General features: G+C 42.3%; 1 protein-coding gene across 1 annotated transcript in view; it reads left to right on the forward strand.

Moving 5' to 3' along the window:
- Positions 1-23,360, forward strand: part of AGO4 (argonaute RISC component 4) — a 40,840-nt gene extending 17,480 nt beyond the window's left edge. Inside the window, exons 8-18 of the mRNA XM_058678805.1 lie at positions 850-997; positions 1,227-1,346; positions 1,496-1,624; positions 1,900-2,033; positions 3,129-3,313; positions 4,583-4,742; positions 9,199-9,514; positions 9,640-9,774; positions 16,341-16,442; positions 16,710-16,909; positions 20,289-23,360. Coding sequence (XP_058534788.1) covers positions 850-997; positions 1,227-1,346; positions 1,496-1,624; positions 1,900-2,033; positions 3,129-3,313; positions 4,583-4,742; positions 9,199-9,514; positions 9,640-9,774; positions 16,341-16,442; positions 16,710-16,909; positions 20,289-20,397 — 1,738 coding nt within the window. The 3' untranslated portion in view covers positions 20,398-23,360. The remainder of the gene's footprint in view (positions 1-849; positions 998-1,226; positions 1,347-1,495; positions 1,625-1,899; positions 2,034-3,128; positions 3,314-4,582; positions 4,743-9,198; positions 9,515-9,639; positions 9,775-16,340; positions 16,443-16,709; positions 16,910-20,288) is intronic.
- Positions 23,361-23,738: the final 378 nt, after the last annotated feature.

The following is a 23,738-nucleotide window of genomic DNA, read 5'->3' on the forward strand; positions in this document are numbered from 1 at the left end:
TTATTTTAATTTTAAAAAGATTTTATGTGTTTATGTGAGGCAGATAGATACAGTAAGAGTTTGCATCATCTGGTTCTCACCTGAAATGCACACAATGAGCTGGAGTCAAAATTGGGAGTCAGAATCTCAATCTAGGTTTCCCATATGAATGACAAAGACCCAGTTACCTGAGCCATTCCTGATGCCTCCAAGGATCTGCACTAGCAGGAAACTGGAGTCAGGAGCGGGACAACACCATCAATCCCAGGCACTTCAGCATGGGACATGGGCCTCTTATGTGGTGTTTCAACCATTAGGCTAAATTATACCTGATCTTTTTTTCAAAAATTTTTTTTAAATTATTTTTCTCATCCTACCTCACTTCAATGAATGTGGAGAATTTTGGTGGAATCATTGTTCTGGTTAAAATTAAAATTATTTAAGTGAAAATGCTCAAAGAAATTTTTATTTTTGTTGTAAGTGATCAAGGTAGAAATATGTTATGCCAAGGCTGACACTGTGATACAGTGGGTTAATTCTCTGTCTGTGGCACCAGCATCTTATATGGGTGCTGGTTCCAGTCCTACTTCCAATCCAGTTCCCTGCTTAGGCCTGGGAAAGCAAGAGAGGTTGATTAAAGTTCTTGGGCCACTGTATCCATGTGGAGACCCTACAGGAAGCTCCTGGCTTCTGGCTTTGCATCAGTTTTGACCATTGTGGCCATTTGGAGAGTGAACCAATGGATGGAAGACCTCTCCTCTCTGTGGCTCTGCCTTTCAAATAATAATAAGCTAAGTGGTATAAAAAGGAAAATGTTGTGTCTTTATTGACTTATTTAGAAATTTCTGAAAAAAATATTCTCTCCTATAGTTTTCCTTTACAGCTAGAGAATGGTCAAGCTATGGAGTGTACAGTATCTCAATATTTTAAGCAGAAGTATAGTCTGCAGCTGAAATACCCCCATCTTCCCTGTCTCCAAGTGGGACAAGAGCAAAAGCATACATACTTGCCACTTGAGGTAAGAGAAACAACATTTTTCTTCGCCCATCTACTAAATGAAGATTCATTTCAAGTAGTGTTCTAAACTAGCTGTGGGATTTAATATGAATTGATAAAATATTTTTGGCAGATAGCTATCTGATAGAAAGTTTATTTTTCTTGAAAATAAAAACATAAGGTAGAGTTTGGCCAAGACTTCCACTCTCGAAGCCATTCACACAAACAGCTTTCATTTTTCTTCTCGTCAGGTGTGTAATATAGTGGCAGGACAACGATGTATAAAGAAACTCACGGACAATCAGACCTCCACGATGATCAAAGCCACAGCCAGATCTGCTCCTGACAGACAGGAAGAAATCAGTAGACTGGTCAGTAAGGCATGGTCTAAACAAGCTTAGTGCACTTTAAAATTGGAAAAGCTAAAAAAGAAAAAGAACAGCAGCAGAAGAATAGCAGAGTCCTGATGAGACACAGTCACTGTCTGGTTTTTATGTATTTAGGTTTTCCTGTTCTTTAGGTGAAGAGTAACAGCATGGTAGGATGCCCTGACCCTTACCTTAAAGAATTTGGTATCGTTGTCCACAATGAAATGACAGAACTCACAGGCAGGGTGCTGCCAGCACCAATGCTACAATACGGAGGCCGGGTAAGCTTTTTATCTCACTCTGCAAGCTTTTCCCACAACTAGCCAAAACGAGAGTACATCCAAGGTTTTCCCCATTTGCACCACACTGAATTTTCTCCTGTAGTTTGGCTTATTATTGTTTTTTTTGTTTTTGTTTTTGGTTTTGGTTTTGTCTTCTGGCCCATACCAAATAGAATTTTGTTTATTCCCTCATCAATACTAAAATGGCCTTAGATTGTAATGTCTTTTCTCTTTTCTTTTGTTTCTTGTTTTTGTTTTTGTTTTTGTTTTTTAAGAATAAAACAGTAGCCACACCCAACCAGGGTGTCTGGGACATGCGAGGAAAGCAGTTTTATGCTGGCATTGAAATTAAAGTTTGGGCAGTTGCTTGTTTTGCGCCTCAGAAACAATGTAGGGAAGATTTACTAAAGTGAGTATCTTCGTATTTTCAGCTTAGTAATACCCCTTCCAGATCTCAAATCCCCTTCCTTATGTGAATGTGCTGGGTATTCTGGCGCTGACATCCCTGACTCCCATAGTGACATCATTTGGTTTTATGAAAAAGACCTTCTATCCTAGTGAATTACCAACTTGGGAGCATTAAGAATCTGACTCAACTTCCTTACATTTAGAGCAAAAACTTGTGACTAAAAAACACCAAAGTAATGCTGATTGGTTGATTCTTGAATTCTTAGTGAGGCTTCTTTTGGTATTAATTGTGTCTTTTTGGTGAAGATAAAGATTTGTTTCTTTTTAGTCATTATAAGACTGTTACATTAGGGAGCTTGTTTTCCTGAAGGATTACTGGCAAAGCCTATTGGCTCACCTCTTAAACTGATGCAGCTTTCTATAGAAAGGAATTGAGTAAGAAGGTTAATCCTTGATCAAAAAAACTCAAGAAGAGGGAACTGGGATGAAAGACAGGTATTCAACGCAATATTGGCCAACTCACATAAGAGAATATTCTGCTAACTCTAAAATCTGAAAGTTCAGAATGAATTGTTTTTTAAGGCGATGATTTCTTTAACATTGTTATTGAACCACATCTGTTACAAGTTTAAATAGAATGCTAAATGATTCAGTGGCAATTCGTTTCTGTGTTGAATACAAGCTTACCCAGCTATTCTTGTGATCAGCTTAGTAATACTAAATAATTCAAGTTACCTGACATTTTGACTCTGCTTTTCTTCAGTCCAAGATTACTGATCTGAATTTTAAAAAATAATTGAGTAGAAGTGCTTGTCTACTTCCTAGGTGCCAACTGAGGCATCCTTATTTAAAAATTCAAAATAATAATCAGACTATGTAATTATTCTGATTCTTCTCTGTTATCATTGCAGTGGTACAACTGCCAGTCTATTTTTGCCAATCCATGAATGATTTGTTGTTATTTTTGTTATCTATTTGTTTCTGGTTTTGGCTAAGAATTTGCAAAAGTAAAAGAAACATTTTAGAGAAAAAAAAAATGATGCAAAGAAGGAACATGGAAATGAAAAGCTTTGTGCCACTGGTTCTCTTTTAATAGGAGTTTCACAGATCAACTGCGGAAAATCTCTAAGGATGCAGGAATGCCCATCCAGGGTCAGCCATGTTTCTGCAAGTATGCACAGGGGGCGGACAGTGTGGAGCCCATGTTCAAGCACCTGAAAATGACATATGTGGGCCTACAGCTAATAGTGGTTATCTTGCCTGGAAAGACACCAGTATATGGTATGGAACCTTTCAAAAAAGTTTTTAATTATTTATTTGAAAGAGAGAGAGCGAAAAAAAACCATAGTTTGACCTGTTGGCTTGTTCTCTGTATGATTACAAAGGCAGGGGTTGGTAGAGTCCTAGCCATGAGCCCAAAACTCTGTGTGTCCCTTATGGGTGGCGGGGGCTCAAGTACTTGGGCCATCTTCTGTTGCTTTCTCAGGTGCATTAGCAGGGAGATAGATCTGAAACAAGAGCAGGTGAGACTTGAGCTAGCACTCTGGCATGGGATGCTAGCAGTGTAGGTGACAGCTTAGCTCATAGTGCCAGGGTATGGAACCTTCTAATGCTGAGTGAAGAATAATTTCAAGTCAGGCTGTGCTACATTCACATACAACTCCTTGCTCTCCGTGATTCTAACCAACGGAGATTTAATTTTTGTTCCCACTGTGTGTCTGTTGAAAGTTGATCTGTAGCCTCTGTTGATCTGTAGCCTCTTGCTCCTCTCACTGCAGGATCCCAATTCTCCTTTCTTTCTGCTACTCATTGGCTATCCCCAGCCTTATGACCTTACCTGACTTGTGCAGGGAGAGCAGAGATGAGAGCAGGTTAGGCTGCACACCTGCACACACCTCCACTTTGGGAAGCTAAGGGAACTGGACAATCTGTTAACAAAACAAAACATAACACTTAAGGTTATCAGAGTGAAGCTGAGGGGGAGAGTCTGCAACTTCCAGTTCTGCTTAGTTTGTATCTTTCCTAAGAATGATACAAAATTCTTTTGCTATAATCTTAAGTGAAGGCTGTAGGAACTACAGAGTAGCAATTTCACTTCTGTTGGCTCTTTTGTTGCCTTCTGTTTCTCCCAATTGTGTTAACAGGGTGAAGGAGGCTAGAAGGAATGTAGAATTCAAAAGGTTGGTGTGTGTGTACTGAGAGGGAGGAGCTAGGCAACGCATTCCTTTGCCAGACTTGTCCTGTGGGGATAAGGAACTTCAAAGGACTGAGCGAGTGTTGGCAGGCAGCACCAACGCTAAAGGAAGCAGGCTGGCTTCAGGGCTATAGCAGGGGAGAAACAGGGAGGAAGGAGGACCTATTCGAACAGGGGTGGGGGGTGAGGGGGTAGATGTTGCCCCGCAGAGCTAACTGATGAAAAGCTTAATACTGCAGAAGCATCTAACACGGTGCACAGCAGTGTGTAGTTGCTACTCCATAAATATTAACGTGCAGGTTATTTCTTCTGCTTTAGTAATTAACAGACATAAACATTCAAAAAAATTTTTTTAGCGGAAGTGAAACGTGTGGGAGATACACTTCTTGGTATGGCCACCCAGTGTGTCCAGGTAAAGAATGTAGTGAAGACCTCACCCCAAACCCTTTCCAACCTTTGCCTGAAGATCAATGCCAAGCTCGGAGGGATTAACAACGTGCTTGTCCCTCATCAGAGGTAAGAGTTTGAATTCTTTTCCCACTTTCATTTAAAACCTAATGTCCAGAAACTATGGTAAAGCACACACACCTTGAATACACATCCAATTACTTTTCTTCTGTCTGTTTAAACCCCTGCACCCACCTTCAAAGGTGAGGTTTGAAGTTTTCCCAGCTCTGTACCCATTCCCAGTAGAATAGCATCAGAGACAGCCACTGTGCTGACCTCTATTACCATAGGTTGATGTTCCTGTTTTTGAACTTCAAATAAATTATAATATGTGTTAAATAGTGTACTGCGTCTGTCTTCTTTTGTTTAACATTATGTCTATGAGATTCATGTATCTGATTGCACTTAGCAAGAGTTTCTTATTTTCATTATTGTATTTTATTTCATGAGACAATGAAACCACATAATTTATTCTATTATTGCTGAATATTGTCATTCTACATTCTTGGTAGACTTACACACTTTTGTGTAAAATTCTAAGAGCACAGCTGTTGAGTTATAATGAACACAGTTATGGATAGGATTCAGAGATACTACCAAATCATTTTCAAAGTGATTGTGCCAGTTTCCATTTCCCCTGAAAATTCTAGCTCCATATCCTTACTTGCACTTGGTAAACATGTCCTTTCAACTTGAGCCATTTTCGGGGCAGGTGTTATGGTGCAGAGGATAAAGTTGCTGCTTGGGATACCTGCAGTCTATATTGGAGCATCTGAAATCAAGCCCCATCTCCACTTCCAGTCTAGCTCCCTGTAGATGCTCTGGGGATGTGTCAGTTGATGACTCAAGTACATGCCATCTGTATAGAATACCTGGATAGAATTCCTGGCTTCATTTGGGCTTCTAGAGAGAGAACCAATGGATAGAAATCTGTCACTCTGCCCTTCAAATACATAAATAAAAATTTAAGAAATTGTAGCCATTTTGATTGGGGATGATGGTTTTTCATTGTGGCTTTAATTTGCATTCCCTTAATGATTAATGATGAGGAGCACAACTTCATATACCTATTGGTCATTTGAGCATGTTTTTATGTAATGGGCCTACTGGTCCTTTGCCCATTTTTGGTATTGGATCGTGAGTTGTTGTTGTTTAAATTTGTGGTAGTTCTTTGTTGCTCTTGGATATATTGATAGGATATGGATATTGCAAATCTCTAATGAATTGTTAGCATATCTGGCCCTCATTTCCTCATCTGTTGAGATAATATCTGCCTTGACAACTATAAAATATTGGTTTTAATCCAGGTGTGCTGTTAATAATTCTATTAAATACCTAAATCCAGCACTATTACGTTCCTAAGTGTAAGTTTCTTTTCATATCTGTCTGGTTTCATTTCTGTAATATGGTCACCCAATTTCTTTTTTAAATTTTTATTTCTTTATTTTATTTGCTTGAGATGCAGGGAAACAGAGAGCTCTCATCCACTGGGTTGACTCCCCCAATGCTTACAATGGCTGGGGTTGGGCCAGGCGGAAGCCAGGAGCCAAGAATTCAATTCAGGACTCTCAGGTGAATGACAGGGATACAACTACTTGAACCAAGTGCATATTAACAGGAAGCTTGAATCAGGAGCGGGTCCAACATGGAGTGTCAGGCATCTTAACTGGTATTTTAACTGTAGGTCAAATGCCCTCTCCCCATATAGTTTTTGAGAGTTGAAGGTTATGTGGCTTTGGGACAATGAAGGAATAAATAAAATGTTATTTTTATGTAAAATTAAAAGTGAGAGTGCTTAAAAACTTAAAAATTTTTAGAGCTGTAATCATTGCTATACTTAAGGCAAAATTGAATGACTTGTTCTTTTTCAAGAAAAATTTCTTGATTTATTTGAAAGGGAGTTACAGAGAGAGGAAGAAAGAGGTTATCACTGTCCAAATATCCACAACAGCTGAGGTAGAGCCAGGCTGTTCTCCTGGTCTCCCACGTGGGAGCAGAGACTGAAGCACTTGGGCTTTCCCAGGTGCATTATGAGGGAGTTGGATCAGAAGTGGAGCTGAGACTCAAACCAGTACCATGGCATCTCAGGTGATACTATAACCTAGTACACCACAACACCGGTTCTACTCTTTGTGTGTGTGTGTGTGTGTGTGTGTGTGTGTGTGTGTGTGTGTATCTGTGTATTTGAAAAGCAGAATGCAAGTGGTAGCTTAACTTGCTGTACTACATTACTGGCCTCAGAAATGTCTCATATTTTGAATCTGGAAAGCAAAATCGATAATCATATCACTGTCAGATACTGTGAGCACTAAAAATATAAGCTGTTACTAATTTATGAAGATGTTCATGTATATAGAGGTCCACCCTCATTCACTGCTATATGTGCCAGGCATTTGCTTTAAGGTGATAAAGAGAAATAAATGCAACATATTCCCTGCTGTTATAGAATGTCATTTTTAGCATCTGTCACATGAAGTGCCTCCCAAATTATACTTTAAGAATTAATACTCATAGTCTCTGATTCTGCCTTTAAGAACCTAATGAAATTCACATCTTTTTTATCCCATTGTGGGTTTTTTTTTTGCCAAGCTTTTGTCAGAGAAGCTTACATACAGTTTTTCTCCTTGATTACTTAAATAGAGAAATCAGTGCAAAGTACATGAATTCATTCTTTCATCAAATATTCAATGAGTGCCAGTTGTGGGCTAAGCAATATTCCAGTCGTGAAGAATACAGCAGGGACCAGTGAAATAAGATTCCTGCCTCACAGAGCTTGTGTGTGTGTGTGTGTGTGTGTGTGTGTGTGTGTGTGTGTGTGTGTGTGTGTTGGTGTTCAGACACTAAATAAAATAAGTAAGTTAAATACACTGCATAAGTGATAAAACCAGGAAGGAAATAGGTTTGATTCTGTCCCTAACACTCACATCTTAAAGAGAGTGGGATTTTGCTCCTAAATCCATTATGTTTGCTACAATTCTGTTTCTGTTTTAGAGGTCTCAGGATCCCAAGAGAATCTGTTCTGGGGAAGTTTTACTTAGCTCTTAGACATTGTGAAATTTATTTTAGGTGTTCTTTTTCAAATCTTCCCAGCCTGCTCAATAGGACAACTTTGTTCACCTTGCAGTCAGTTCAGATTCTCTGAATGTGGTGGCATCAATTCTTAGACTTAGTGTTCTCTCCTGAAGAACAACTCTTATAATTTGTCATATATAAATTATTTATATGTACACATATCAATATATATATGTAAACATATACACATACATATACATTATATAAATATACTCTTTACGAATCTGGTCTGAGAACACCTCAGACAAAGTTTCTTTGGAGATCTCCCCAATCAAAATGCTGGACTCAGAACCCTAACCAAGAAAAGACAGAAGACAGAACAGGTCACTCAACCATCTCAGCTATATGTTGGCAGCGAAATACGGGGCAAATGGAGACTCTATGATGGACTATCAGTGGATTCCTCAAAGACTTCATCGTGCTTAGAGCGGCAAGATTGGCAGCGATTCACAACTGGTGAACTATCAAAACCTCTTGAGCAAGAACCTCGGAGCATGCCCTACATCCGGGACCTGGGGAGGGTGGGAAATTGGGTGGGCCTTCTCCCTTAATACCCCCCCTTTTTTTAAAGATTTATCTATTTTTATTGCAAAGTCAGATATACACAGAGGAGGAGGAGAGACAGAGAGGAAGATCTTCTGTCCAATGATTCACTCCCCAAGTGAGCCGTAACGGGCCGGTGCTGCGCCGATCCGAAGCCGGGAACCTGGAACCCCCTCCAGGTCTCCCACGCGGGTGCAGTGTCCCAAGGCTTTGGGCTGTCCTCATCTACTTTCCCAGGCCACAAGCAGGGAGCTGGATGGGAAGTGGAGCTGCCGGGATTAGAACCAGCGCCCATATGGGATCCCAGGGCGTTCAAGGTGAGGACTTTAGCTGCTAGGCCACGCCGCCGGGCCCAATACCCCCTTTTTAAACATGAAGGAAACAATATGGAAATAATAGTCTTACCCACTTTCCTATAGCCCTTGAACCTTTTTACCCTAATTAACTATGAAAAGATTGTAAAAATATTAAATAAATAAATGAAAAAATATACTTCTTACATATATTTACAAATATACTCTTTACAAATACATATAAAATATATATTTTATTTGAAAGGCAGAGTTACAGAGTGGAATAGGAGGCAGAAAAAGAGTCTATCCACTGGTTCATTCCCCCAAATAGCTACAACAATCAGGGTGGGGCCAGTCTGAAACCAGGAGCCAGGAGCCAGGGGCTTCATCTGGGTCACCCACATGGGTGCAGGGGCCGTCTTCCACTGCTCTCCAAGGTGCATTAGCAGGGAAATGATCAGAAATGGAGCTGCTGGGATGCCAGTTCTGCCCCAGGCACAAGTCTTTCTTCTTTTTTAAACAATTACACCTGTGATTATCTCTGATGATATACTCTTGCTGAACCCAAATGTTTTCACCTGCATTTCTGAGTGGCAATGTCTCTTTAAATCTAACAGGCCCTCCGTGTTCCAGCAGCCTGTCATCTTTCTGGGAGCAGATGTCACTCACCCTCCAGCTGGGGATGGGAAGAAGCCCTCCATTGCTGCCGTGGTGGGCAGTATGGATGGCCACCCGAGCCGGTACTGTGCTACCGTGCGGGTGCAGACATCCCGGCAGGAGATCGCCCAGGAGCTCCTCTACAGTCAGGAGGTCATCCAGGACCTTACCAACATGGTTCGAGAGCTACTCATCCAGTTCTACAAATCCACGCGATTCAAGCCCACTCGGATCATCTATTATCGTGGAGGGGTGTCAGAGGGGCAGATGAAACAGGTACTCTCCCCTCAATTTTGCCCTTTCAGGCTTCTGGGATTTTGAAAGAGCCTCCTCTCATTTGCCACCCTGGGGAGATAGGGGGTGAGTTCTCAATTAAATGCTATGCCATTTCTATCTCCTAGGTAGCTTGGCCAGAACTAATAGCAATTCGAAAGGCATGTATTAGTTTGGAAGAGGACTACCGACCAGGAATAACATACATTGTGGTGCAAAAGAGGCATCACACGCGGCTCTTTTGTGCAGATAAAGCGGAGAGGGTAAGAAGATGGGATATAAGCTTCCCAGCTTGAGGCTGTGACTATGGAATGTGTTTGTTTTTGTTTTGAATGAGCATTTGGATAATTTTCCCGTAAACACAGAAGTGCCTAAGAATAATTGAGTATCTATGCTAGCTGTCATTGAGTCCCAATGGCTAATTCTGGATGATGCAAGACTCAAGTCTGAATATTTCTCTTGTTGGGCAGAAATGCTGGCTTCTAGCATGGTTTTTTGTGTGTGGAGGAGTAGAGAGCAGAACCAGCCAGAACATTGCAGTGATCAAGGCAGCCAGCTGTGAAAGGGGGCTTGATCTGTGTAGACTCTCTTGCCTCTTGCTACTTTTTGCTGCCCTGGCTCACAAGTTTGTTAAAGGATCTAACTCTAAAGTGATTTTATATCTGTGTGTGGAATTTGTAGAGTATAGACTTTGGGTGATTATTAACACATCTCTTAACCACATATGAGTTACTTAACTTTTTCTAAGCCACTAAGCAGATAATTTGACCTGCATTCTTTTCAATTTTATGATGGCCCTAAAGTAATATGCCTTTGGTAGAAATTGTACTTTGGACCAAGACCTAGAAACTCAGTGTGGGTGGTAGAAATGCAATGGCTTAAGACATCATTACTGCCTCAAAGGTCTACATCATTAGGAGCCAAAGGTAGCCACGAAATAGACATTGTGAGATAAGACATTTTAACCAACATGATAATTGCTAAGCTAAGCATTCAATCCAGCCAGTATTCTTTCTATTTAAAAAGTGTGTGTGTGTGTGTGTTTAAGGATTTATTTACTTTACTTGAAAGTCAGAGTTGGGCCCAGTGCAATAGCATTAAAGTCCTCGCCTTGAACACGCCAGGATCCCATATGGGTGCTGGTTCTAATCCTGGCGGCCCCGCTTCCCATCCAGATCCCTGCCTGTGGCCTGGGAATGAAGTCAAGGACAGCCCCAGGCTTTGGGACCCTGCATCCATGTGGGAGACCTGGAAGAAGCTCCTGGCTCCTGGCTTCGGATTGGCTCAGCACCGGCCTTTGCAACCGCTTGGGAAGTGAATCATTGGATGGAAGATCTTCCTCTCTATCTTTCCTCCACTCTGTATATCTGTCTTTCCAATAAAAATAAATTTTAAAAAATGTATATATGTATATATGTGAAGGTCAGAGTTACAGAGAGAGGGGAGAGGAAGAGAAAGGTAGAGAGAACGAGGAAGAGAGATCTTCCATCCACTGGTTTACTCCCCAAATGGCTGCAATGGCCAGGGCTAGGCAGTTCAGAAATTGGGAGCCAGGAGCTTCTTCCAGATCTCCCACATGTGTACAGGGACTAAGGCCTTGAGACATCCTCCTCTTCTTTTCCAGGCCAGTGGAGAAGCCAATACTTGAACTGGTGCCTAAATGGGATGCTGGCACCACAAGCAGAGAATTAGTCTGGTATACTACCATGCTGGCCCTAAAAAGCATGCGTTGTTTATTATTATTATTATTATTATTATTATTATTATTATTATTATTATTATTTGAAAGCAAGAAAGACATCTTGCATATTCTGGTTTATTTCCTAAATGCCCAGAGCTATCAGGACTGAGCCAGGCTAAAGACAGGAGACAGGAACTCCTTCCAGATTTCCTAAATGGGTGGTAAGGACCCAAATATTTGAACTATCATCTACTGCCACCCTGGATGCACATTAACAGGAAGCTGGATTCTAAGCAGAGGTGGGACTCCCTCTCAGGCACTCATATATGGGATGTGGGAGATCCATGGCCTAACTTGCTGCATCACAATGCCCTGGCCCAACTTTTTTTTTTAAGATTTATTTATTTATTTTATTTATTTAAAAGGTAGAATCAGAGTTTTGAGAGAGAGATCTTCCATCCACCGCAACAGCCATAGCTGGGCCATCTGAGCTAGTGCCAGGAGGTTCTTTTGGGTCTCCCACATGAGCGCAGGAGCCCAAGCACTTGAACCATCCTTTGCTGCTTTCCTAGGCCTTTGACAGGGAAATGGATCAAAAATGGAGCGGCTGAGACTAGAACTGGTACCCAGTTGGGATACTGGCACTGCCATAGCCACAGCCCTCTTACTTTTGATCCTAATTCTTTCTGCTTTCCTGAGACCTCACTGATTCATTAAGTATCCTTTTTTAAAAAAAAAAAAAAAAAACCTTCTATTGCCCCCTTCATTGCTCAGATCTTGTTCAGTGCCTTCAATAAATTTTCCTTTGCCTACTTCTCCATGAGTCTCCTTGCTGTCTCATCTTGTCTTGCTTTCATGACTGAACTTGGAAAACAAGTACTTCACCTTCCATATTACCTTCTCACAACATACTTCAATTCTCTGCAGGCTGACTTCCATGTCAGTGACTTCCCTGGAGTTGGTATCTGGCCAGTGACCTCTTAGCAGCACTTAAGACAATAATGGCCTTCAATGGCCTCAGTGACAAGACTTTCCAGGTTTACTGCCATCTTTATAGCCAGGCTTCCTTCAACTCTTCTTCCTCCACTGCCCATTTCACTCTGGTACTTCCTGGCATTTCATATTTCTCGCTCTCCTCTGTTTCAATCTGCCTTTCAATCTGCCTTTCAATCTGCTAGCTTGTTTACTAAGTGTTTCCTAAATGTGTGTTTCTAACCCCAAACCACGTTATGCCACTCTTGACGTGAGATTCTGATTACCTGACAAATTTGCATGAATGTCCCACAGGCTGTGGATCAGTCAAGATAGACTAAGCTGTGCTATAGTAACAACAATAAGAACCCAAATCTTGGTGGCTTGCAAATATTTCTTTCTTGCTCACATTACACATGCATTGTGGCTCTGTTGCAGCTGTGACCCTGCTTTCCTGGCATTGGAACCTAAGTTGGCAGGGAGGCATCCATGTGGAACAGTGCCAGTCATTGTGGCAGAGGGGGGAAAAAGATATACAGTAAGCCAAGTACTGCCTCCTAAAAATTCAGCCTAGAACTACCATTTCAGGCCACGTTGTATCCACCAACACATTGAGATGGCCCCTTCTAGGGTATTAATTGGGTGGAGAGCTATAATCCTCCCTTAGGGAGGGGCATGGGAACATTCAACCGTGATACAATCAACCACAGGCAATTCCAGCAAAACATGTCTAAACCTTCTACTTACTGTTTCATCCTCATCCAAACTCTAGTCTTCATTTTCCTTTCATTCTGGTCCTTGGCATCATTATGTCTTTAGTCAGCCAAGTCTGAAACTTCAGTTATCCTAACATTCTTCTCTTTTGCTGTCCTCCATATCCGGGTGGCCAGCTAGTCCTCTGTGTTGTGTCCTGGCATCTCATCTCAGCCCTTCCTCTTGCGTGTCTGCTGCTCTGGGCACAGGGCTTCGTACAGGAGGAGACCCTGCAGGCTACCTGCTTCTATTCCTCCTTCACCAACACACCCTCCACCCTCCATGCTACAAGCGCTACTGTTTAAAACAAAATCTTATTGTGCCACGGCACTGCTCAAATGTCTTCACACATTCCAGAGTTTGGCCCAGTGGCAGAGATACCAATTAAAAATGCCCAAACTCCATGTTGGAGTGCTTGGGTTCAATACTCAGCTCCAACAAGTATTTCATTACAGACATTTAGGGGGTGAACCAACAGATGGGAGTTCTGTCTGTCTGCTTCCTTCCCCACTCTGTCTCTACAGTTTTATTCTTTTTAAAAATATGCTAATATGGTTCTTTTCTGGTCAACCTTTCCCTTACTCAGCCATTAGCTGATATGTATTCAGCTCTTATGGTTTCACCTTTTCTAGAATTTCATGTGAGTACAAGAGTATTTCAAAATATTCATGGAAGATAGAATTGAGAGGCAAACATAAGGGTAGGAGTCTGGCATGTGGTTAAAAATGCCATTTGGCATCGGATCGGCGCGCATCGGCCCGTTGCGGCTCACTTGGGGAGTGAGTCATCGGACGGAAGATCTTCCTCTCTGTCTCTCCTCCTCTCTGTATATCTGTCTGTAATAAAATGAATAAATCTTTAAAAAAAAAAACAAATAAAAATGCCATTTGGGATGCCTACATCCCATCTTGGAACCCCTGGCTTAGAGTTCAGCTGTATTGTCAATCTCAGCTTCCTGACTTTCAAATAAATAAAGAGAAATGTTTGTTTAGTGCAAAAAAAAATTTTTTTGAAATACATGTTTTTTTAGGTGCCATAATACATTTGCGATTCACCCAGGTTATAATCTATATAAGTAGCTTGTTTTACTTGTTTATTTATTTGAGAGACAAAACTCATATCCACTGATTCATTCCCCTCAAGGCCTGCAATGATTAGGATTGAGCCAGGTCAAAGCCAGAAGCTAGAGACTCCCATGTGAGTAACGGAGACTCTGTGCTTGAGCCATCACTTGCTGCCTCCCACGGTGCACATAGACAGGAAGGTAGAATTGTAGGCATAGTCAAACCTCAGGCAATCCTATGTGGGCTACAGTAGTCCCAGCTGGTGGTTTAACCACTAGTCCAAATGCCCACCCCATTTGTTGCTTTTTATTTCTGAGTAGTCTGTCACAAGCCATAGTTTGCTTATATATTCCTGAGTATGGAAGTATTTGGAATGTCTTTTAGTTTTTATCGCACCATGCTTGTCCTATAAAATGTAACTCGAGTATTTCCTTCCAACCACATTTTCCCAGTGCCTCGCTATCCCCTTATCACATTTCATTACAGTTAATTTTATATGGTTTTCATGAGGGCTGAAAGGCAAGTTCATTAGTTCTCTGTGTGCCTCTGGCTCTCATCTCCAACACTTACTGCAGAGCCAGCATGTTGGTGTTCCAGAAACACGCATTGCAATGAGTGTGCCTGGCTTCCCTTCTCCCCAAGGTGTTGCATCTGTAGGCTTTCATCTAAAGAACCTGAAAGACTGCTACCTTCCTTCCTTCCTTTCTTCCTTCCTTCCTTCCTTCTTTCCTTCTTTTTTTTTTTTAAAAAGATTGTTTATTTGAAAGACAGAGTTATGAAAGAGAGAGAGATTGATTTTCCATCCCAATGGTTCACTCCCCAAATGACTGCAAAGGTCAGAGCTGGGCCAATCCAAAGCCAGAAGCTTCCTCTAGCCCTCACATGGGGGTTCAGGGACCCGAGACCTTAGACCATCTTCTGCTACCTTTCCAGACACATTAGCAGGGAGCTAGATTGGAAGTGGAACAACCAGGACTCAAACTGGTACCCAAATAGGATGCCAGTGTCAGGCAAAGACTTAACCTGATACACCACAGTGCCGCCCCCTCTTTTTTTTTTCTTTATTTATTTACTTGAAAAGAAAAGTTACAGAGAGAAAGGGAGAGAGATCTTCAATCTGTTGGTTCACTCCCCAAATAACTTTAACAACTCTAGGCCAACCTGAAACTCCATGTGGGAGTCTACCATGTGAGTGGCAGGAGCCCAATGTACTTAGAACATCTTCCACTGTTTCCAGGTGCTTGAGGAGGGAACTGGATTGGAATTGGAGCTGCCTGGACTGCAAGCTATGGTCACATGGGATGCCAGCATTGCAGGCAGTAGCTTAATCAATTATGCCACAATACTGGCCTGTGAAGCTGGTTTCTTTCTTTCTTTCTTTCTTCTTTCTTTCTTTCTTTCTTTCTTTCTTTCTTTCTTTCTTTCTTTCTTTCTTTCTTTCTTTCTTTCTTTTTTAAAGATTTATTTATTTTTATTGCAAAGTCAGATATACAGAGAGGAGGAGAGACAGAGAGGAACATCTTCTGTCCAATGACTCACTCCCCAAGTGACCACAACAGCCAGAGCTGAGCCAATCCATAGCCAGTAGCCAGGATCTCTTCCAGGTCTCCCACGCAGGTGCAGGGTCCCAAGGCTTCGGGCGTCCTCAACTACTTTCCCAGGCCACAAGCAGGGAGCTAGATGAGAAGTGGGGCCACTGGGAGTAGAACCAGCGCTCATATGGGATCTTGGCATATTCAAGGCGAGGACTTTCGCCACTAGGCCACAGCACCTGGCCCGAAACTGGATTCTTCATTCCCATTTCAGGTGTTCTCCTCCTGATTGCCACTTGCCAGTGGCTTATTTTATTGGCACCTATAAAAGTATAAAGTTTATTGAACCTGGTGAGCCAATTCAAAGATTCCTTCATTGTAACTTTTGTTTAAAGTTGTGCAGTTTTGATGTTTTTGTTTTGTTTTGTTTTGTTTTGTTTTTTTACTTCAAGTGAAATGTAAAACTGATTTTTGGGGGAAAACTTATCCATATTAAATGTTCATTTCCCCCTTCCTTTTGTGAATCGGCCAGGGTAGCATCTGCAGTTACATGGCAATACTGCAGCTCCAAGCCACAGGTAAAAACTTATTCATCTGAATTTCCCCAAGAGAAACACTGGGTATATTTGTAGGAGAAAATACTTCAGGATGAGATGGCTGAGCTAAGGCAAAAATCACAGGGGATCCAGCATCATCAATTAAAACTGATTTTTTTAAGGCTTTACTTAGGAGCAGTTTGTCTTCCTTTTATCCATTAACACATACTATTAAAAACTGTCCTGAGCATCATTGGGCACTCTGATGACTAACAACATTTGCTTTGGTAGGTGGGGAAAAGTGGCAACGTTCCAGCAGGCACTACGGTGGATAGCACCATCACCCATCCATCCGAGTTCGACTTTTACCTCTGTAGTCATGCAGGAATTCAGGTGAGTTGGAAATGGGTCCAGATCTTTGACTTGATAGGGTGATGTTTGCAAATTCTGCAGTTAGCTTGAGTAGACTTGTTACTTGACATTGTCATTGACTGTGTTAATGCCTGTATCCCAGAACTGCTATCTGTTGGTCTAGGTGTCTCCTTGTAGGTGTGCTAGGCAGACATACTTTTGCAGTTAAGGAGTAAGTTTTAATTCTTATCTTCTTTCGGGTAGCCAGAGTGCATGAGAAATGTGCTAATGGTGCAACTCTTCCTCCAGGGAACCAGCCGTCCTTCACACTACCAAGTCTTGTGGGATGACAACTGCTTCACCGCAGATGAGCTCCAGCTGCTGACTTACCAGCTGTGTCACACCTACGTGAGGTGCACTCGCTCGGTCTCTATCCCAGCACCTGCATATTACGCCCGGCTTGTAGCCTTTAGGGCCAGGTATCATCTGGTGGATAAAGATCATGACAGGTAAGTGTCTCAGGCTCAATAAAAATCTCTTTCTAATTTAGCAGCATGTTGCCTTTTTTATATAATTAAAAAAAATATTTATTTATTTTTATTGGCTAGACAGATTTACAGAGAGAAGGTGAGACAGAAAGATTTCCTTTCTTTTTTTTTTTTTTTTTTAAAGATTTATTACTATTGGAAAGCCGGATATACAGAGAGGAGGAGAGACAGAGAGGAAGATCTTCCATCCGATGATTCACTCCCCAAGTGAGCCGCAACGGGCCGGTGCTATGCCGATCCGATGCCGGGAACCAGAAACCTCTTCCAGGTCTCCCACGCGGGTGCAGGGTCCCAAAGCTTTGGGTCGTCCTTGACTGCTTTCCCAGGCCACAAGCAGGGAGCTGGATGGGAAGTGGAGCTGCGGGGATTAGAACCGGTGCCCATATGGGATCCTGGCACGTTCAAGGCCAGGACTTTAGCCGCTAGGCCACGCCGCCGGGGCCAAAGATTTTCTGTTCATTGGTTCACTTCCCAAGTGGCTGCAACAGCCAGACCTGAGCTGATCCGAAGTCAGGAACCAGGAGCTTCCCCTGGGTCTCCCACACAGGTGTAGGGTTCCAAGACTTTGGCCGTCCTCGACTGCTTTCCCAGGCCACCAGCAGGGAGCTGGATGGGAAGTGGAGAAGCTGAGACACAAACTGGTGCCCACATGCGACCTCGGTGCATGCAAAACAAGGGCTTTAGCCATTAGCCTACCATACCTTTCTTTCCTTTTAAGTTGCTATAAAAAACTTTTTGTTAAAGATATAAATTTCCTTTTAGAGTTTAATTGCAACAAACCAATGAAATTGCATTTGCCTTTGAGAGCTTATAATGCAACTTCTGCTCCAAGAGGTGCCTGGCTTGTTTATACTTGTATTGTCTCTCTAAAGATGTTTCATTTGGAGCTGCCTCTGGCTTGCCCATCGAGCCAGATGCCTTTCAGTTTGGTTCAGGTGCTGAGTAACCTCCAAAGGAGGCCAGCATAGCCCCCACTCCAGTCAGAGTGGTCATAGGCCTGTAGACTGTGCTTCATGCAGTGGGAGGCCTGGCCGGTTTGTGTCACTCCCAGGGCAATCTGGAATGCACCACGGTGCACCTGTGTGTGGGAGGGGGCTAGACCACCCTTAACCCCAAATGGGGATCTCAAGAGAATTAAACATTTTGACTGATGCCTGAGCTTCCTGCATTAATTTTCTTTTCCAAATGACCATCTGTGAAGTATGGACATTTCTGGGCTTTTCCCCAAGTCTGAATTCAGCTAGCAGCTAAATTCTAGACATTCCACTGCAAGTCTATTTCTGTAAGGGTTGAAAACACATTATCGTGGAAAAGTCCGGCTGAGAAGGCTTTGTGCCTTCTCTGCAAGAACGCACTGTCACTCCCCAACATGTCTGTTAGGTCGGGACGACTAACTTGGTGCTGAGTGTTGTGCTAGGTGCTGGAAGTACCAAGACGAAGGCAAATATGGCATCAATACAGGCAGCAGTGCGATGGATGTTGGAAGAAAGGCTGCTGGAGAGGACTTGATAGCTAGATGCACAGACTTGGCTTTACAAAGAAAAGGATTTTCCAGGCAGAAACAACAATGAACACAAAGGAGAGAGCACATGACATGTTTGGACAATACCAAGTGTTCTTTGGCCAGAGCGTGTTAAAGGGGAACAGCAGGGGTTTGTTTTGTTTTGTTTTGTTTTGTTGGTTTTTTTTGTTTTGTTTTGTTTTGTTTTTTGGTTTTTGTTTTTATTCCAGAAGTATGTTAGAGCAAGACTGTCTTTGTTAAATGTAAAAAGCTATGCCCGGGATCAGCCTTGTGGTCCAGGCTCCTGACTACAGCCTGGCCCAGGCCTGGCTGTTACCACCTTTTGGGGAGTAAACCAGTAGATGAAAGAGCTCTCCTATTTCTCTCTGTCAGTCTGTCTCTCAAGTGAATAAATAAATCTTTAAGGGGGGAAAATAAGCTATTCCTGCAATAGGTAGTTAATTGGCCATGTGGGGCACAGGAAAAATAAAGCAAAAGATGATGAAGATTTAAGACTAGATGAGAAGGATAGTAATAATCAGTTAAAGAAGAGAAGGCAAAGAAGCTATGATGGTTTATGGTTCACTAAACCCCCTCTCCCTCCTTATTTTAAAAAAGGAAAAGCTTGATTTTATTTATTTGAGATACAGAGTAATGTAGAGAGACAGAGACAGAGAGAGAAAGAGATCTTTCATCTGCTGGCCCACTCTTCAAATGGCCAGGCCAAAGTCAGGAGCCTAGAAGTCCAACCACGTCTCCCATGTGGCTTACCAGACCCCAGGTACCTGGGCCATCTTCAGTGCATTAGCAGTAAGCTGGAAGTGGAACAGCTGGAATGCCAACTGGCACTCCCTTATGGGATGCCACCCTTCCAGGTTATCATTGTTAATCTGAAAAATCAACATTCACAGACGTTTTTACTTATCCAAGATCATGTAGCTAGCAAAGGGAAAGCAAGAAGTGACTGGTGGCACAGTGACATTTGCTGAGTGTGGATTCTAGCACTGTGCTAGATAGACTCATTCATTCAACAGTTACTAAAACTATGTTATGTGCTGGGCAATAGGAATAGAAAGGTGAGTAAGATGTATAAAGTTTCTCTTTCTTGAAATTTGTATTCAGTAGGGGAATAAGTCATTACCCAGTTAGTAATTTCAATTGAATTGAGCGACATGAAAGAAAAACACAGTACACTGTGAAAGCTTGTTCCAGATGCTTCTGCTCTTGAATTTGGACAGAGAATAGGTTTCTTTCTCTTCTTTTCATTTTTATGTATTTATCTTTGTTTTATTTGAAAGGCACAGAGAGAACTCTTCCATCTGCGGATTCACTCCCCAAATAGCTCCACCAACCAGGACTGGGACAGGCAACGGCTTAGGAGTTTAGAACTCCAACTGGGTCTTCCACATAGGCTGCTTCCAAGGGTGCATGTCAAGGGAAACTGCCTTTGAAGTGAAGAAGATGGGACTCAAATTGGGCACTCTGGTATGGGCTGCTGGGGTCCCAAGCAACATCTTAACTGTTGTAATAAATACTCACTCCCAGAGTAGATTTCAATAGGGGAAATGGCATTTGGCTGAACCTAATGGGTAAGCAGGAATTAACCCAGTATAGCTGGCAGCAGACATTCTTATGCAAGTACCAGGAAAGAGTGGAGCCCATGCAAACATTATACGCTTCTTGGTTAAATGAACCAATGGCTAGAGAGACGTAACTATTGAAGGAGCCAAGGCTTGGATCTGATTTCCTTTTTAATCTGGCAGTCTGTGTTATTTGAAATGTGTGAAGTATAAAGTGACCTTATCTTACATCAGGGTTCTTGTTTTCTTTTCTTTACAGTGCAGAAGGCAGTCACGTGTCAGGACAGAGCAACGGTCGGGATCCTCAGGCCCTGGCTAAGGCTGTACAGATCCACCATGACACCCAACATACCATGTATTTTGCCTGAGAGTCTCCAAAATAGTAATAATCATAATTATAATTCAAGTTATCTGGCACCTCAAGCAGCCTCAAAACGTTTCAAATGCCTACCACCTCTTGAGAGAGCCAAGGGGACCTCAGAGGGTCTTCTCTAAGCAGCTCCGCTTTGTTGCACTGGATCCCAACTTTCTTTGCAGCACCATCTGATGCATTGACAAAATGGAGCCATTTTTTTAAGGTCATAGATACACATAGATTCTCTTTTCTGATGCACTGGATGGAATTTTTACCTCAATGTGCAAAGGCTGACGAGCCTAAACTTTCTAAAGGACTTCCCCAGAAAAGTTGCTATGGTCGATGCATTCACTGTGTCTACAGAATGGTGTTCTCAGCATGCCCATAACCCTCTCATCTCATAAGAGAAGATGATTCCTGTTTTCTGTTTCCATCAAGAAGTGTATATGTGGGAGAGAGAAACCAGTCGACTTCAGTTCGGTGTTGCTATTTAATTGTGTAGGTTCACAGACTTTCTAGTGGAGATTTCCAACTGCCACTGTAAATGCCTTTAACGAGCATTCAATTTTGAGAGTTTTCAGCAAGGTTTTATGAGTTTTTCTACATCATTTACCGGATCTCCGCAGGCTTGTGCTGCCAGTATAGGCCACAGGCAAACTGCATTATACTGGGCTTCAGATTCAAGCAGGCAGTTACCTTATTTGGTTGACTTACGTGAATGTGTGACAGAAACCGATAGAAGCGTGTCATAGTGACAGATAACACTGCCATGGTCAAAATACTCATGTTTCTTCCTATAGAAGTACCAATAATTATTTAAGAGTTTTCCAAGTTTTTAAAAGTGCCCATTCTATGCTGCTCTGTGGTTTGCTAGATTTAATGATTTTTAAACTTTTCTCATAGAGAGTGAACTTTGGCAATAAACGTCTTTTAAGGTCCCTCCTCTTCTATCCCCTGATGATGTAGTTTTCTAGATTAGATTTTGATATGTTCTTTATTAACTGTTTCTTAGATGTCATAAGCTGGCAATTTCTGAAGCTGGTCAGAAAAGACATATTTCCATGTGTTTTTAAATAATTATTTTTTACCTTTTTTATAGTCACAGTTAGTGCCCTGTCACTTCATTTTAAAATAAGCTAGAACCAGGAGGCTTCCTTATTGGCTAGGCTTTGCCAGTCCTTAAGATACCTTGTGCAATGCTGCAACTTGCAAAATTGTACCAGCATTTAGGCTTTGTTTTTGTTTTTGTTTTCACCCTGGGAACCAAGGTGATCCACATGAGTAATTGCAGAGCAAAATTTTTTGCTTCTCCTTCTGATGGGAAGGCACTTGGTGGGTTTTCCTTCCTTTTTATTCAGCTAAAAGCATGTAGGAAATATTGGGTCTTTTCTTCCTAGATTTTGGATTCTGCTCACAAGGAGATGGGATTCCTTTCTCGTCCAAACAAAGGGATGCTTGTCCAGTGTAAGCATCAGGAAAAGCGTAGGGGGAAAACAGTGTCTGTACTTAGTGTAACTAATATTTTGTGAATGGACAACAATTACATAGATCCTTGGTAGTCCCAGCCAGTGTTTCCCAGCCCAAATGTGACTGACTTGGAAATCTCTTTCCTGGAACATCAGGAATGAAAAATGGAAAAGGAGATACAAGGCCACAGAATCATTCTGCTGCAGCTGGGGGAGGGGTGGGATGGGACAGACACAGCGTGGTCTGGAATGTGCGGGGAGAGTGGATGCCGAAGCTGATGGTGAATGGTGTTTGCTTAAACACATTAGTCCAAATCTCTCAATGTAGCCTTTTTAGAATCCCAGCAATATAAAGCACCGTTCTTCATCAGTCGTTGAGACAAGCTTGTCCATATGTTGAAGTTTACATTTCCACCCTTGCTGCTCAGAGGGAGTGCAGACACCTGCTGAGACTGGTCTCTGAGTTCTGTGATGTTTATTGAGTCCCACAGCTCATGGTGATTGATGATGCCAACGTCCTTTGTCTCCAAAGGTACCGGGAACCTAGGCGGGGGTAACAAGATGGCAGGTGTTCATGTTGTAAGGTTTTCCTTTTTGTTTTTGTTTTTGCAAATACCTCACTTGGATCATACAAATCGGGACATGTTGGTAAGGGGCTGGCTGCTGCTTATTCACACTTGTTCAGGGAGAGCACAGCAAAAACCCACATCAGCATGGCCACCCTGGACCCAAGAGGAGGACAAAATGGAAGCTTTTGTAGAAGGAGGACTTGCTAAAATGAAGAACTCTCCATGGCTGGTTGGCCAGCATGCACCTCCCCTGCACTTGAGTGCCTCAGGGCTTGCTTGTGAAGAACGCACAGAAGAGTCACTTCTCACCATCTCCAGGTGTGCATGGAATAGCAAGCAAGGCGGAGTAACAGGAAGCCCCAAACTACTTGCCTGCATCTGGGTAATATGCCTGACCCTGAATCATGGCATTTGTTAATATCTCAGTCAGTTCTTGTACACTGGGGCAACTCAGTGTACTGGTGGAGGAAAAGCCGGGAGGCCTATATTTTATAGGAAAATAATATCATGAAGGGTGCAATGCTGTCATTTTGGACAACAGGACAGATATAAGTGGGACTGTTGAAAAGAATTTGATGAGGGGCGAATCTTTAATATTCTGTATAGAATCAGAGTTGCCACAGTACTTGGGCCAGCAGGGCTGAAAGCACAGTTTTTTTTTTTTTTAACAGGACTTGACAATTCAAATAGGTAGCCCCTTGGGACAGACTGAATTGTTATGCATGTGTCAATCAACGGGTGGTGTGCATTTCCTAGATGTAGTGTTGGGCTGTTTGGTTTTCTAACAGGCAGCCTGGTTAGGCACTGTCATGTGGTGTGAAAGACTCAAACGTAGTGATGCTAATGAGTAGCTATTTCAGGCTAAGGATTTGTAAGGGACAGTAAGAGAGTGGTGAAGACTCCTGATGATCACATGATTTTATTGTTGTGAGCTGTTGAATCCTGAGCAGTTTATACAGAGAGCCAGCTAATGCAGCCAGTGTTCTGTGCTGGCAGACCACAATCATTCTTACTGTAAATTGTATCTGGGGGGTTGCAAGCAGCTGTATTCTACGTGGTCTGCATTTTAGGATCTGGTGCCCACCCTGTGTCACAGTATAACCTACCTGGCTCAGATACCTCTGCTTCCCAAGGAGAAAAGGTGATCTACTGGAAAAGAAAGCTCACCCTCTCCACCCTGCCCTAGCCAGCCTCTGTGGATGTAGATGTGCTTTCTGGCTCAATAGTGAGATGATAGCTCTGCCTTCATTTTCAGAAAGTGGAGGTGAAAAGCAGTGCCTCAACAACTGCTTTAGCTCCAAGAAAAATTTGTTCCCTAT

This window comes from Ochotona princeps, chromosome 2, assembly GCF_030435755.1.
Source record: "Ochotona princeps isolate mOchPri1 chromosome 2, mOchPri1.hap1, whole genome shotgun sequence".
Classification (NCBI taxonomy): domain Eukaryota; kingdom Metazoa; phylum Chordata; class Mammalia; order Lagomorpha; family Ochotonidae; genus Ochotona; species Ochotona princeps.